Raw genomic sequence first — 16,544 nt, forward strand, 5'->3', positions numbered from 1 at the left:
TATATATATATATATATATATATATATATATATATATATATATATATTTATAGCTTGCCCACTATGGGTAGAACAAAACATGAAGGACTATGATGGCTTGCAAAGAAAATGGATTAGGTCCTTGTCCAGCACCTAGACCAATTGTCTCAAACTTGAACACATCAGCATTACCTGGAGGGCTTGTTAAAACTCAGGTAGCTTGCCCCAATCCCAGAGTTTCTGAATCAATAATTTTGGGTTGTGGCTAGGAATTTGCCTTTCTTTTTTTTTAAGATTTTATTTATTTATTTGACAGAGAGACACAGCAAGAAAGGGAACACAGGCAGGGGGAGTGGGAGAGGGAGAAGCAGGCTTCCCGCTGAGCAGGGAGCCCTATGCGGGGCTCCATCCCAGGACCCCGGGTTCATGACCTGAGCTAAAGGCAGACGCTTAACAACTAAGCCACGCCAGCTTTGTCAGACTTGTATCACAGTTCATCTTCTTCCTCTGCTCAATCCTACTTCCTTCACCTTTCTTCCACAAGTGTTAGTCCCTAATAAACATCTTGCACTCAATACTCCATCTCAGCTTTTGTTTCTGGAGAGCCCAACTTGCAACACCTTGACCTAGTAATTCCACCAGGATAATATATCCTAGAAAATAATCATATGTGCACCAATAGTGAGTGAAATGAGCAAGATACAAAAGAGTGAATACTGCATGAGGTCAATCATAGAAAGTTGAAAAACAGGCAAAGGCATTTATGGCTGCATCTGTAATTGGCAAAACTATAAAGAAAAGCAACAAAAAGGGTAACACAAAAGTCAAGATAGTGGTTGTGTACAGGAATGATCTTCAAAAATTTTAACAGCTGTTATGACACAAACCTTGGCTAATCCAAATAGACAGAAGCTTTTATACCTCATCAGAGTATGCGGGCTCAATACCAGCCCTGGTTTAATTCTGGGTGGAAGAAGAAGAGGTGGTCGAGAGAAAGGCTTCTGGTTTGGGGGTGTCTTCCAAACTGCTAACGTTTGCTTTCTTTTCTTTTTTCTTATTAAAGGTTTTATTTTTAAATAATCTCTACACCCAACATGGGGCTCAAACTCATGACCCTGAGGTCAAGAGCCACATGCTCTACCTACTGAGCCAGCCATGCTCCCGAACGGTGTTTGATTTCTTGACCTGGATAGAAGTTACATGGGCACTCACTTTATAATCATTTGTTAAACTGTACATATATATTTTATGTTCATTAAAAGAAGGAAAAATAGGGGCACCTGGGTGGCTCAGTCATTAACTGTCTGCCTTTGGCTCAGGTCATGATCCCGGAGTCCTGGGATTGAGCCCCACATCGGCCTCCCTACTCAGTGGGGGGCCTGCTTCTCTCTCTCTCCCTCTGCCTCTCCCCCAGCTTGTGCTCTCTGTCTCACCCTCTCTCTCAAATAAAAAAAAATAAAAATCTTTTTAAAATTTTTTGAAAAGAAGGAAAATAAGCATACTATGGAAAAATGTAAAAAAATGTTTTGTAAACATTTACTTAAAAAAGTATAACTGTAAAGTGCTGCAGAAGTGGCAGGGAAGTGAAGATAACAATGATCAGAGCTCATCCTGTGCTTATTTGTTCTGTAACAATATGATACAAGGTAGACCTTGAGAAGTTCTATAAGAGATACACAGAGACGGTTGTTCAGGAGAGGGAGAATTCTTTTCCAGCTGAGGACTGAGAGAAGAAAAGCTTCAAAGACGACCATCTGAGGTGAGCATTGAAGAATAGAGAGGATTTCAGCAGGTATAGTTGCAGGGAAAGTTGGAGAAAAGACACCATTAATAAGATGGAAGTAGTAGGATGTGATCAAGAAATTAAATAGTCAAATATTTAAAGCAGTATTTCACAACTTGTTTTGATGCTTAACACCCTTAGGAAAATTCCAAATCATGCATTATTTTCTGCAAGGGATGATTATATGTTCCACAGATACCTATCAAATAGCTACGGTGCTTGGTGCATAGCCATAGCCAGACAGACAAGGTTCTGGAGCTTACACTGCCTATATCTAGACTTACGTCTAAGTTACCATTCTTCCTGAGAGCAGAGAATAATCTAGCCTTATCCACATGAACTCAGTCAATTCAATGGTGTGTGTGTGTGTGTGTGTGTGTGTGCGTGATTTCATGTTAAACTCAGATTTCAGAGTAATCTCTTCCCTTCTTCATGCCCCTCATGTTGATTTGGAACTGTAGAGTTTATGCAAGACTGAAATAGCAGTGGTGGGGAGGAGGTGTCTACTTCTCGGGTTCTTAATATATTCTGCACCAGCCTCCCTTAGGTTATACAGTCACCCTCTCATCTTTCCCTACTGCCATTCATTAAGGGGGGGGCAAGTCCCCAGCAGGCATCTAATAGCATAGTCCCTACTGTGTCCCTAATGGCTACCCAGTGCTGCTTCCCCTCATCATGACCACAAGATCCATCTTCTGTTTTTGTTTTTTTTTAAGGTTTTATTTATTTATTTGTCAGAGAGAAAGAGAGAGCACAAGGTAAGGGAGGGGTAGAGGGAGAAACCGACTCCACTGAGCAAGGAGCCCAACCTGGGCTCAATCCCAGGACCCTGATATCATGACCCATAGTAAGGCAGATGCTTAACCAACTGAGCCACACAGGTGTCCCAAGATCCTATCTTCTAAGTTCCCTTTTCTACTTGCCTTCTTCTTCTCAGTTCTGAGGCTCTTATCTACTAGGGTAGAAGGATGAGTTAAGTAACATATCACATCTTGCCCAAAAATATTTCTTCCTAAATCTCTTACACCCTGGACTGAGACATAAAACAATAACCTAAAAAGCAATTGTATGTTCTGCCCTTCTTTCATGACAACTGTGTTGGAGGCGGGACCAGCCTCATGTGCCACTGCTTGCCTTGAGAAGGGTCACAGGATTGAGGATAGAGGGGAGCTTAGGTAATCTTCATAGATCATCCCACTAGATCTATCACAGTGTAGATTAAATGTCACAAATAGACAAAAACTCAGTTGAATTTAGCCATAACTCTACTTTCTCTTTTAGGGTTGTTGTTTTTTTTTAAAAGATTTTATTTATTCATTTGACAGAGAGAGAGATCACAAGCAGGCAGGGAGGCAGGCAGAGAGAGAGGAGGAAGCAGGCCCTCCGCGGAGCAGAGGGCCCGATGCGGGGCTCGATCCCAGGACCCTGGGATCATGACCTGAGCCGAAGGCAGAGGCTTTAACCCACTGAGCCACCCAGGCGCCCCTCTTTTAGGGTTTTTGAAGTATGTACTAGAGAAATCTTTACATTCCATGTAAGAATTTTGATCAGATAAATGCTGCTTATGGGTCTGATGAGTATCACCTTGAGAACTTGTAGAATTTTTATCATTTTTATGGTCTGTATTTCAACATCAGCATCTCTTTGATTTTTTATGGATATATATGAAACAGCTTATGACCATTAAAAAAATTGAACACTCTATAAAGGTCAAGACCAAGATAACATGTCAGCAGTATTCAGCCGAATGATCAGTGGAGTACCTGAATCACAAGCATACCCGTCTGATTGCTACTAACTGCTGCATGTGTTCAGTTCTTAAGGAAAATGCTGGGTAGAAAATAAGGTTTGTAAACAGTGATCTTGGGAAGTAACTGGAAAGATATGTTCAGGGCAGAATCCTTGGAGCCTTAAATGCCAGGCTAACTCCATATTCTTTCGGTTCAGCATCTCCAATTTCTGAGGGGAGAAGGAAAGTAGGCCTGGGTGCGCAATGCCAGAGCTGACTATGAGATTCTTGAAGCAGAAAGGAGAGTCTGACCTCAGAGAATGAAATAGAGGTGGAGGTCAAAGGAAATGAAGAAACCACCTAGGATAGGAATTAAGAAGCAAGTACCAAATTCTATAAGGAATGAAAAATATAAATGGAAATATGTAAAAAAAAATGAACTCTTCTTTATGCTGCTTTTTATGGAAAGCAGTATCTGTATTGGGTTTGTGTATATGAAAAGTGAGGCTTTTCAACTAGTGGTGACTTAAAAATCTGTGAATCATTTATACCTCTGCCCAGCCTGCCTTTCAGCCTCTGGCTGCTGACTCACCGATGCGAAATCTTCCCGGGCCTCCTCTGTGTTAGGCAGGCCTGTTTCTGCCTTCACAGGCCCTAAGCTTTCTCACTTGTGAAGGTTTCAGCCAGCCTCATATTAAACATATTAAAATGCATCCACATTCTGCATTAAATATTTATATTTTTGTTATAAATTTTTGAAAGGGCTTTTGTAATTTTGCTCTTGAAATTATTTGTCTGTGCATAACTAATTTAATTTATGATGGCTGTGATTTCTCCATAATCATTATGCATATTTGGACATTCTTGGGAAGTGAGAAGATCCAACCTAAAAGTTGTTTTCAAAGACTGAATTTTTTAATAAATAGAAAATTTAATAATTAATGAACTTGATATGTTATGTTTTGTAGCCTTTAATTAAATGATTATTTTTTAGTTTTCCCATTTTCTTTTAGTATTTTATACTCTCCTTAAGATCTCACTTTTTAATTTGTCTCTAAAAAGCCTTTAAGTTATAAGCTCTTAGTTACAGTTGTCTAATAAAAAAATAAGCACTGCACACTGACTTAAGTGTGTGTGTGTGTGTGTGTGTGTGTGTATTGTGTGTTGTGTGTTTGTGGTGGTGGTGAAGGTGGTGAGACTCGTGTTTTCTTGAAGCTAGAATTTTATTTGAATTTTATTCAACGACCATTCAACTCTTTGCACTGCATGTTTCTTGTATGTAAATACAAGTATAGGGGGGGCGCCTGGGTGGCTCAGTGGGTTAAGCCTCTGACTTCAACTCAGGTCATGATCTCAGGGTCCTGGGATCGAGCCCCATGTCAGGCTCTCTGCTCAGCAGGGTAGCCTGCTTCCTCCTCTCTCTCTGCCTGCCTCTCTGCCTACTTGTGATCTCTCTGTCAAATAAATAAATAAAATCTTAAAAAAAATACAAGTATAGGGTATAAGACCTTTAGTTAGGCAAATTGTCATCTAATGATGATAGGTGAGAACAATCAGAGGCATACATTCAGGAATTTACTATAGAATTGACAAAACTTGAGTTAGTAGGTACTGTAAATGAAGGTGAACAAGTTCGCCAATAAACCTGAAGCTTTAAACTGGGGTGACAAGTTAAACAGTGGTACCATTAACAACTGTAGCTAAGTCAGAAGGTGGTTGTGGATAAAATAATGATTTTAGCCAACTTACAGAAATTATTTAACACCTACATAAGCTCTTAAGTAAGCATAGTCCCTGAAGTGAGACTTCAAATATACAATAATTTGCTGCTGGGTCAGACCTAGGCATGATTACATTGGTGAAGCTTGCCTTCCTTCTGTCTGCTAACCCTAGGCTGAGGGGGTACATATTTTTACCTCACTTTGACTCCAGGCCAGCTATTCCAGCATATCACAACTACCGCTTCAGACTCCCTCACTCCATGACTTCTGCTTTGCCTGCTATACTAATTCCCAAGCTTAGTACACCCTTTCAGTATATTTTTTCTACTCTTGCTTTTCATCTGCCAAGCATTGACAAAGAAAATTACAGACCTTTGCTCATTTGGACAGCCACGGAAATTCAGGTTATTTGCCTCCAACTGGGCTCGCTCTGTTGCTCTAAAACCCCTTATTTTTAAAAAAAAGATTTTATTTATTCATTTGAGAGAGAGAGAGAGTGGCGCATGTGTGCATGACTGGGGAAGGAGCAGGGAGAGAAGAAAAAGAAGACTCCCCACTAAGTGGGTAGTTGGAATTTGGGCTTGATCTCAGGACCCCAAGATCATATCCTGAGCCAAAGTCAGACACTTAACCAACTGAGCCACCCAGCACTCCTCTAAAACCCCTTAATTTTTCTGGATTCACTGTCATTCTCCAACAGTGCTTGTTCCCTTTTTCTCCACCTTGTTCAAGTTCCCAACCCCTCTCTCTCAACTTCAGTTTCATTAACTTAAATGTGATAATTCAGGTAGAGCAGTTACCATAATGCCTGACACACAGAGGGTTCTCAATGAAAACTTATTGTTAGTACTGTTAATACTGAATGAACAGTATATTGTGTTTGGTTAAAAAGTTCTGACTTTGGGGTTGCCTGGGTGGCTCAGTGGGTTAAGCCTCTGCCTTCAGCTCAGGTCATGATCTCAGGGTCCTGGGATTGAGTCCCACATTGGGCTCTCTGCTAGGCAGGGAGACTGCTTCCTCCTCTCTCTCTCTCTCTCTCTCTCTACTTGTGATCTCTCTCTCAAATAAATAAAATCTTTAGAAAAAAAAAAGTTCTGACTTTGGAGTCAAACAAACATTAAGTTTGAATGTTAAATTTGACATTTACTAGTTAATGGGCAAGTTGCTAAACCTCTCCAAGTCTCAGCTTTCTCACCTTTAAAATGGAAACAATAATATTAGTATTTTACAAGGATTTAGGGAAGATTGAATGAAAGTGTATATGTAAATCCATGCAGAGAGTGTCTGTCACACAACTATTGAACATCAGCCACCAGGATTATTACTGGTATTAGTATTATAACACTCACTACTTTTTTTGGAGAAAGTCATCTCCCCTGTGAGGGACCACAGTTTTTAGTGTCCTCATCTCAATATATTTCCGGTTTTTTCACAATCTCTTATTCTTTACAACAAATATTTGAGTACCCCACTATATATCGGGCACTGTTTTAGATGCTGAGGATACTGTAGGTTTGGAGGAAGAAATCTCTTCTTCTTCCCTAAAGTTGATTCGTCCATCTGTACCTTGGATCCTCGTCTTTCCCAATCACCAGGAAAATTTTCTTTCTTTTTTTTTAAGATTTTATTTATTTCTTTGAGAGAGAGAAAGAGATTGAGCATGATGGGGCGCCGAGCTGAGGGAGAGGGAGAAGCAGGCTCCCCACTGTGCAGGGAGCCGGAAGCAAGACTGGATCCCAGGACAGAGAGATCATGACCTGAGCTGAAGGCAGATGCTTAACTGTCTGAGCCACCCGGGCGCCCCTGGAGGATTTTTCTTAGAACTTTTCTGTTTCGATCTTCTAATATCTTAAATGTTTCCCTCTTTCCTAGCCCCTTCCCCTTTGCTTTAAAATGGCTTCAGGTTTTGTCAAAAATTTCTGACTCTGGGGCACCTGGGTGGCTCAGTGGGTTAAAGCCTCTGCCTTCGGCTCAGGTCATGATCCCAGGGGCGTCGGATCAGGCCCTGCATCAGGCTCTCTGCTCAGCGGGGAGCCTGCTTTCACCCCTCTCTCTCCCTGCCTGCATCTCCGCCTACTTGTGATAAATAAATAAAATCTTTTAAAAAATAAAAGAATTTCTGACTCTTCTAATTAATTGAATTAAAATTGTATTTCACTCCTTTTTATTTTCAAGCCTCTTCAGTACCTGGAATCTTGTTTCCATTCCTCACAATATAGTCCCTTCTCAATTCCCTATCATCTTGTTCCCATCCTCACTACTTACTGAAGCCACTTACGTGGTGGTCTCCAGTGACTTCCTTGACACATCTAAAAAGTCTCTCCATCCTCATTTTTCCATGCAGCATTTGTCACTGCTAACCTTCCCCTACATATTACTTCTTTGTTTTTAATTTTCATTGATTGCTAACAATTTCAAAAACAGGAATGTGCATAATATAATATAACCAATTTATGTACCCTCTACCCAGTTCTATTGAATCTTGCAACATTAACTTTCAGAATGGGTTTAAAGAAATAAGTATTATAGATATGATTGATATTCCCTGTATGCCTCTCCCCAGTCTCAATCCACTTGAATTTGGTGATGATTATACCCTATCATGTTTTATATACTATTACTATTATATCTATATAACCATAAGCAACAGATAATATTTTCAGATTTTATATAAGTAGACTACTGCACATGTTCTGCTCTTTTTACTCAACATTGTATTTTGAGATTTAACTCTGTTAATACATAGCTCAGATTATTCATTTGAATTTCAAAATAGTATTTAACTGTATTCATGGTGATTTATTTGTCCATTCACCTGCTGATGGACATTTAATTTGCTTCCCTTTTTTTTTGAGAGAACATATAATGCTATAATGAACATCCTCTTTAAAAACTTATTTATGGGGGCGCCTGGGTGTCTCAGTGGGTTAAAGCCTCTGCCTTCGGCTCATGTCATGATCCCAGGGTCCTGGGATCGAGCCCCGCATCAGGCTCTCTGCTCAGCAGGGAGCCTGTTTCCTCCTCTCTCTCTGCCTGCCTCTCTGCCTACTTGTGATCTTAGTCTGTCAAATAGATGAATAAAATCTTTTTTTAAAAAAACTTTATTTATGTATTTATTTGAGAGAGAGAGAGTGCATGAGCACACATGCCTGCAAGTGGAGGGGGGAGGGAGAGAGGGAGAGAATCCCAAGTAGACTCTGCACTGAGCATGGAGCCTGATGTGGGACTTGATCCCATAACCCTGAGATCCTGAGCCTGAGATCAGGATATAGCTGAAACCAAGAGCCTTTGCCCAACCAACTGAACCACGCAGGCACCCCTTCAATGAGCATTCTTTTTCATGTCTTCTTGTGCATAAAGGTTAGAGTTTTGCCTGGGTCTATACCTGGAAATTGAATTTCAGGGTTGAGTTGTATTACATATTCAACTTTATTAGGCCATGTCAAATTTCTCTTCCTAGCAGTTCTAACAGCTTATGCTCCTTTTAGCAATGGATCAGAGAGTTTCATCTGTTCTATATCCTCAACAACACTTGGTGGTATCTGAATTTTTAAAGTTTGCCATACCAAGGTTGTGAAATACTACCTCATTGTTTTAGTTTTCAATTTCTCTGAATAGTAATGAAGTGAAACATCCTTTCATGTCTTTTTAAGAAATTTTTATTTAAGTAATCTCTACACCCACCATGGGGCTCATGGGGTTTAAACTCATGACCCTGAGATCAAGAGTCAACGTGCTCTTCTGACTGAGCCAGCCAGGCACCCCCATCCTTTCATGTCTTTATTGGCCATTTGGGTTTCTTTGAATATGAATTGCTTATTCATGTATTTTATCAATTTTTCTTTCTTTTTCTCACTGATTTACAGGAGGTCTTATACATTCTGAACACTAATTCATTAATTAATTTAATCAAAATTTCTTTAGTATATACTTTGTTCCAAGAATGGTTATATGTTCTGGGGCTGTAGCTATGAACTAAACAGACAAAATATCTGCCCTCATGGAACTTACATTCTTGTGGGGGAAGGAAGGTAAATAATATACAACATCAATAAGTAAAATAGATAAAATAATGGATAGTGATAAATTTTATGGGAAAAAATGAACATGGAGGATGAATGAAGAGGCATGTTTTTGTGAAAGTGGTTAAGGAGATTGTTGAATGGCAATTTTAAATAAAGTTGTCTAGGAAGTCCTCACTGAGAAAGTGACATTTGAGCAAAGACCCAAAGGAGGTGAAAGTGCAGGTAAACAGCAAGTGCAAAGGCCCTGAAGCAGGGGTGTGCCTAGAAAGTTCTAGGAATAACAAGGAGCAGTGTGACTAGGCAGAGTGAGTTGCAGAGAGTGGTGGGAGACAATTCTGTAACGTGATGACAGCTAGAAGTATAGAGCCTCATATTTTGTCCTTTGTCACTTAAATGTATCAAAAATATCTTCTCCCAGTCTGTGGCTTGTCTTTTAACTTGTTTATGTTATCTTGAAGTACAGGCACTTTGAAAGTTAATGTAGTTAAATGCATCTATCAATTCCTTTATTGTTTGTGCTGTTTGGTTTCTTAAATAGTCATTCTTATTCCTTATTCCAAGCTCATAAAGATATTCTCCTATTTTCTTATGAAAGTTGTGAAGTTTTGATTTTTCACGTTTGGATCTTGAATCCACTTGGAATTGAATTTCTCCTCTATCTCCTCTATGGTATGAGGTAGGAATCTAGTTTGATAATTTTCTATATGGATAAATAGTCCATTCTTTTTCCACTGATTTGAAATGCCACAGTATGTTGTATATCGACTTTCCATATTTGTGTGTGGATCTGTTTGGGGCTCTGAATTCTGTTCTGTGGGTCCGACCAGCTCTATATCACATGCTCTTAATTACTACAGCTTTAAAATCAGTCTTGCTATCCACTGCACTATAGAGTCTTTTTCTTTTTAAAGGTTTGTATTTATTCATTTGACAGAAAGACACAGAGAGAGAGGGAACACAAGCAGAGGGAGTGGGAGAGGAAGAAGCAGGCTTTCTGCTGAGTAGGAAGCCTGATGCAGGGCTGAGTCTCAGGACCCAGGGATCTTGACCTTAGCTGAAGGCAGATGCTTAATGACTGAGCCACCTAGGCTCCCCTGTAGATTCTTGAGCAAGTAAAAAATGCAACTGAAACATTATTCCGGGAAGAATGTTCTTATGATTATCAAGAGAGTAAAATGGTTAAAGGAGAGATCACAAGGGGTACCAGTAAAATGATGGGGGTGCAAGTGGAGAGAAAACAAGGAATCTGAAAGTAATTCCAAAGAAAATATTAATAATGTTTGTTTGTTGACCAGTTCGATACAGAGAAATTAGGAGTAAGGAGGAAAGCACATGGCTTAGAAGTTTCAAGCCTGAGTGGCTGTGTAAAATGATGAGTTAGTTTTGTGGTCCAGTATTGTGTTAACCAGTGAGATATGTTGGGCACGGGGTCTGGACCCGGGAAGTGTATTTGGTCTTTGCCTGCTTAGAGATTACCTGGAGGGGGCGCAAAGGAAGAATAAAGGTCTGAGCTTTGGGGATCTTTCTAAAGATTTAGGTGGTGGAAGGAAGAAGGGGAATGGGAAAACATTTGAGGTAGGATAACCACCAAGTGCGTTATAACTGTAATAACGATTTTTTTTTTACTGGATGATGTAGGTCTTATCGGTCCATCACACTTGCGTTCTCTCATAGGTATAGCTGTGTTTTGTTTCTATGGCAACCTTTGATGCCCACAGAACAATTCTTGTGTCACAGGCAGCATTCAAAACGCAATCCTCCCTGGACGTGGTAGAGGCGCCCCCGGTCCGTCGGGTCTCTCGATGCAGTTCCGCTGGTTGGCCGCAGGGGGCGAAATCTGCGGCGGCCTGGAAAACTGGCGGGGGCGCGAGACGCCGCTCTCTCTCGGGTCAGGCTCTCGGCTCTCGGCTCGGCTCCCTGCTCCCGGTTCCCGGCTCTCGGCTCTCGGCTCCTGGCTCCGGGTTCCCTGTTCCCTGCGCAGTGCTGTTCCTCAAACGACGCGCAGCCTAGGACTGTGGGTGAGGACGCGGGAGGCAGTGTCGTCGGATCCGCCCGCAGTCCGCAGCCCCACTGAGCCCGGAGGCCGCCGGGATGGAGCCGCGGCTCCCGGTTGGAGCCCAGCCCCTTGCTGTATCCGCTTGAGGGAAGGGGGAGGGAAGGCCGGGCCGGGCGGGCGGGGGTTCAGGGGAACTGCGGAACGCGGTGGAGAGGTTGGGGTGCGGTCGGGCCGGGGCCGAGCCGACCGGGGGAAGGGGGCCAGCGCGGGAGGCGATGCCTTGGGCAGTGGGGAGGGCGGGCGGAGGAATGGGAGCCTCTAACCCGCACCGCGCCACCCCTGCCTGGCCGCGCATTTAGAGGAGACCCTTGACTACTGCCTGCATACTATCGAGGGTATGGAGATGAAGGGTACTCTGCGGGAGCCCCGCGCCCTGACGCTAGCCCAGAGGAACGGGCAATATGAGTAAGTAACCACCTGATTCCCACGGAGGAGGAGAGCCTGCCATTACCTCCCAACCCCAAACCGCGACAAGCCACCCACCCTCCTCCCCCTGAGGCTGCGTGGGCAACAGGTTCAGGCCCAGGTGTGAAGTGCGAGTGCTGTAGGCATGGGGCTTTGTCCCCAACTTCCAAGCCGCCACATCGCTCCTAGCAGTGTGGTTCAAGTGGAAGGACTCAACAGGCGGGCGCTGAAGCAGGAAGCCTGGGTTTTTAGTTCCTGCCTCTGCAACTGACGTGTGTTGTGTAACCTTGGGCAAGTCAATAATGTTTTCTGGGCTTTGGTGTCCTCAACAGTTAAATACAAACATTAACTGCCTTTACCTTTTGGACTTTGAAGTTGTAACTGGAAGAATAATAAATGCTGAAATGGTTTGCAAAAAGTAAAAGTGTTATAGAAAGGCTTGTTAGCCTTACAGAAGTGCCTTTTCTTAATCCCATTCAACTGGTTCCTCCAGTCTGCCCACCCCCTATTCCACTTGCTTGAAGGCATAATCATAAATTCAGTAATGGTTTAGTGTACACCAGTAACTGCCTCACTTATTGACTTGACTGATAGAAAAAGTAATGAAATGTGTAGAAATAGAAACATTTGGCAGTTTGTCAGTGTGTGTTAACCTTCCATTCTGCCTTGCATTTAGAAGCTCAGTAAACACTGTTGAATAAAAGATTATTTTGATAAGCTATCACTATAGTTGCTGATCTCACTCCTTTCCACTAATGCCACATCTTAAAAGTATCCATGGTGACCAGTACATATCATGGGCCCTGTCCCTGTGTGCCCAAGCCACCTTCCTTGGTTGTTCATTGGTTTCTTGACATCAGAATTTAAAAATCATTGATCACTCAAATCTTGTCTTCTCCCAACATTGAATTAGGCCTAAAACCAGTTTTTCTCAATCTCTGCTTTTAGATTGCTCAGACCCAGTGTGTGTCTGTGCTGTCTAATTTACACAGAGGATATTCCCACTAACCTAGCCTTCTCTTTTCTGAGTCTCTTGGTGCCACTCTAACTGGACGTCAGTTGGGCTTATGAAGTAGCTTTTCCCTAGGTCCCGTTTGGTCAGCTCTGTTGGTGTGGTAAATTCATGTTGCCTTTCCCAGGTTTTAGCAAACCCTGGAAGACCAGTTTAATAGTAAATTCAATAGAAAAGTGAATTGAAGAGTGGAATGCCACTGCCACTTCCAAAGGCTAGAATGGGTGAAAAGATGTGACCCTTGGGTAAATCAGTAAATTTTTTGTACTTCTGTTTACTCTTCTGTAAAAACATAATTAGAAGGATTAAATAAAAGAGCTACACTGTTGAAATGACCACAGATAGGATGTGGTTCCTTGGTTTGATAGGTTTAGAGCTCTAGTTAGCTAATACTGAAGTGAGCAGCTGGCCTCGAGATAATTCCTCGTTTCATCTGGCCTCCTGTACTAGAAGAACTTTTAAACTTGGAGTAGGGGACACCTGGGTGGCTCTGTTGGTTAAGTGTCTGCCTTTGGCTCAGGTCATGATCCCAAGGTCTTGGGATTGAGTCCCATATTGAGCTCCTTGCTCAGTGGGAAGCCCGCTTTTCCCTCTGCCTCTGCTGCTCCCGCTGCTTTGCGCTCTCTCTCCCTCTCTGACAAATAAATAAATAAAATCTAAAAAAACAAAAAACAAATGGAGTGGCAGCTCTACTGACTATTTGTGTCCTCTCCACGAAGAAATCAAAGTCTTATGTTCCATTTCTGTTTAAGGTACGAGGGTATAGCAACAACTAAGACTTTACGGCTTGGTATGTGCCAGGTACTCTTCTAAGTACTTTCCATGAATTAGTTCATTTAACCATCATGTGAGGTTTACTGTGAAATTATAATAGTCTCATCATCATCCCTCCATTTCTAAATAAAGAAACTGAGGCACAGAGAGATTAAGTCACTTGTTCACAGGAAGTACCATACCTGAGTGTGAACCCATGTAGAATTTCAGAGTTACACTGAGAAGTTTCTTTTGAAATCATTTGTTGGTACCTAATACTGTCATATGATTTGTAATCCTCAGATTCTTGTCTCATGGGTACCTTCTCTGACTTGCATTCTTCCAAGTACTTTTCTTCCAAGTAATTTTCTTACCTTTGGGCTTTTTCTCTTAGAACTTGAAGCCTGTTATAACCTTTAGTTCTGTGGTTCCTGCTGGCAACCACTGGAAAAATTTAGTTGAGAGAGTAAAATTATAATAAAAATAAGAGGTTTTTTTTGAAATAGGGACTCAAACACTATTCTTTTTTTTTCAAGGAAAATGGATTATGATGCAACGTGTTGTTTCATCTTTAACCTTCCTTGAACTAATCAAAGTATTTCTTAGTAATGCCGAGTTCATATTCACAATCTGTTACTTTTCTGTTTGACAACTACCAAATTCTAATTTCCATTCTTTTTGCCATATACCTATTACTTTTCATCATCCTGTTCTGAAAGTAATGATTACATTTAAGAAGAATTTTTTTTAAAGATTTTTATTTATTTGACAGACAGAGATCACAAGTAGGCAGAGAGGCAGGCAGAGAGAGGGCTCCCTGCTAAGCAGAGAGCCCAATGTGGGGCTCGATCCCAGGACCCTGGGATAATGACCTGAGCCGAAGGCAGAGGCTTTAACCCACTGAGCCTCCCAGGCGCCCCTAAGAAGAATTTTTTATACTTATTTTTAGCGCTATTGCTACAATTTATTTAGTGGCTAACACATAGTAGATATTGGGGAATTGACTTAAATTCCAAGTTTATCTTTGTTTTGTGATAGATTTTTGAGGAGGTTGCACTTTTTAAATTGAGATATATTTGACATAATATGTTTCAGGTGTACAACATAATGATTCAGTATTTGTATATATTGTGAAATGGTCATAATCTAGCTAATATCCATCACCACACAGTTACAGATTTTTTTCTTATAACAATTTTTAAGATCTACTCTCCTAGTATCTTTCAAATATACAATACAGTGTTATTGACAGTAGTCACCGTGCTATACATTACATACCCATGATTTATTTTATAACTGGTAATACGTACCTTTGGACCCCCCTTGATCCATTTCACCCATACTGTACCCCTGACAACCACTGATCTGTTCTCTGTATCTGTGATTTTAGGGTTTTGTTTTGTTTTAAGATTCTACATATAAGTGCGATCATATGGTATTTGTCTTTCTCTGACTTATTTCACTTACAATAATTCTCTCAAGGTCCATTCATGTTGTTTCATGATGGCTTTTTTGGGAGATTTTTATTTATTCATTTATTTTTGAGAGAGAGAGAGAGAGAGAGAGAGAAAATGAGCCAGGAGAGGGGCAGAGGGAGAAGCAGACTCCCAGCTGAGCAGGGAGCCCAATGCAGGACTCCATCCAGGGCCCTAGAATCATGACCTGAGCCAAAGGCAGACGCTTAACCAACTGAGCCACCAGGTGCACCTTCATAATGGCTTTTCACAGTACAATCCAGTCAAAGTTTTACTGCCAATGTCAAACACTCTATTTCTTTTTTTTTTAAGATTTTTATTTATTTATTTATTTATTTCACAGAGATCACAAGTAGGCAGAGACAAAGGCAGAGAGAGAGGAGGGAAGCAGGCTCCCTGCTGAGCAGAGAGCCAGACGCCGGGGCTTGATCCCAGGACCCCTGAAATCATGACCTGAACCGAAGGCAGAGGCTTTAACCCATCGAGCCACCCAGGCACCCCTCAAACACTCTATTTCTCATCTTCATTTCTTTGAGATTATATTGGTTTGTGTTCATTTTCCCAAAAGTCAGCTCTTCCTCCTTCACTCTTGCTTTGTCAGTCTTTATCTAGTTTCTGAACTTCATTTGGCTTTATAGAACTTTCTGCTCAACTTACAAACTTTGCAGGCTGAAAGGAGCCTGCCCAAGGACACCTGGTGGTGGCTTAGTTGGTTAAGCATCCAACTCTTGATTTTGGCTCGGGTCCTGATCTCATGGATCCTGAGATTGAGCCCCATGTCCAGCTCTGCGCTCAGTGGGGAGTCTGCTTGAGAGTCTCTCTCTCCCTCTCCCCCTGCCCCTCCCCCCACTCATGCACACATGTTCTCTCTCTAAAACAAATATATTTTTTTAAAAAAGGAGCTTGCCCCATATTCCTCTAATCACCTTAAAATAGGAACCTTTGCAAATTAGGTAAGCAGAATCAGAGCAGAAAGATAGCATTAATATTTTTATTTCCACTTAGTTCTGTCTAGGCAATTCCTTTCCCCATGTTATCTCCTTTAAAGTTAACAAATTTGAAATAAAAATTCATAAAGCCAAAACAAGTCCCCCCAAAAGAAAACAAACTAGATATAAAACCCCTTAAAACAAGGACATTTTTTAATGTCAGAGGCTGAACAAGTTATGCTTAGAAATTTATCTGTTTTTGGTTTAGTTAAACTGGTTCATTTATTCACCCAGTATTGAGCATCTATATTAGGCAGGAAGCAAAACTGAGTATGATAAGGTCTTTGTTTTCAAGGAGCTCAAATCAGGGAAATAAATATAACTGCAATGGAGGGTGTTTGTGCTTTATTAGAGGGGGTAAACAAAGAGGATTAGGGTACTGGTTCTGCTTTGGACAATTAAGAGAAGCTGCTAAGAGGAGGTGATATTTGAGCTAGGTCTCAGGAAGAAAAGAAGAGTGTTTCTGGCAAAAAGTACCATCTGAAGACTGTTTGATTTGGGAGAAGCTAGGAGATACTCAGAATGGTTGCTTACCAATAGGTCATCCCTTGATTCTGGGCCACTAAGTAGTAAATGAAAATTAATATTTCAGGAGTACATAGACATACATTTAGAAG

The 16,544-nt window shown here is 41.3% G+C and overlaps 1 protein-coding gene across 5 annotated transcripts in view; it reads left to right on the top strand.

Moving 5' to 3' along the window:
• The first annotated feature begins 11,181 nt into the window (after positions 1 to 11,181).
• The window catches only part of OCRL (OCRL inositol polyphosphate-5-phosphatase), a 50,664-nt gene continuing 45,301 nt past the window's right edge, over positions 11,182 to 16,544 (top strand). For 4 of the 5 annotated variants that reach the window (XM_032882355.1, XM_032882358.1, XM_032882359.1 and 1 more), the window contains exons 1-2: positions 11,182 to 11,367; positions 11,619 to 11,698. In XM_032882355.1, the coding sequence (XP_032738246.1) occupies positions 11,329 to 11,367; positions 11,619 to 11,698 (119 nt within the window). In that variant the 5' untranslated portion in view covers positions 11,182 to 11,328. The remainder of the gene's footprint in view (positions 11,368 to 11,618; positions 11,699 to 16,544) is intronic. The other variant, XM_032882356.1, reaches the window with a different exon arrangement.

The sequence above is a fragment of the Lontra canadensis genome, unplaced genomic scaffold (genome assembly GCF_010015895.1).
Source record: "Lontra canadensis isolate GAN:19392208 unplaced genomic scaffold, GSC_riverotter_1.0 scaffold81, whole genome shotgun sequence".
NCBI classification, from domain to species: domain Eukaryota; kingdom Metazoa; phylum Chordata; class Mammalia; order Carnivora; family Mustelidae; genus Lontra; species Lontra canadensis.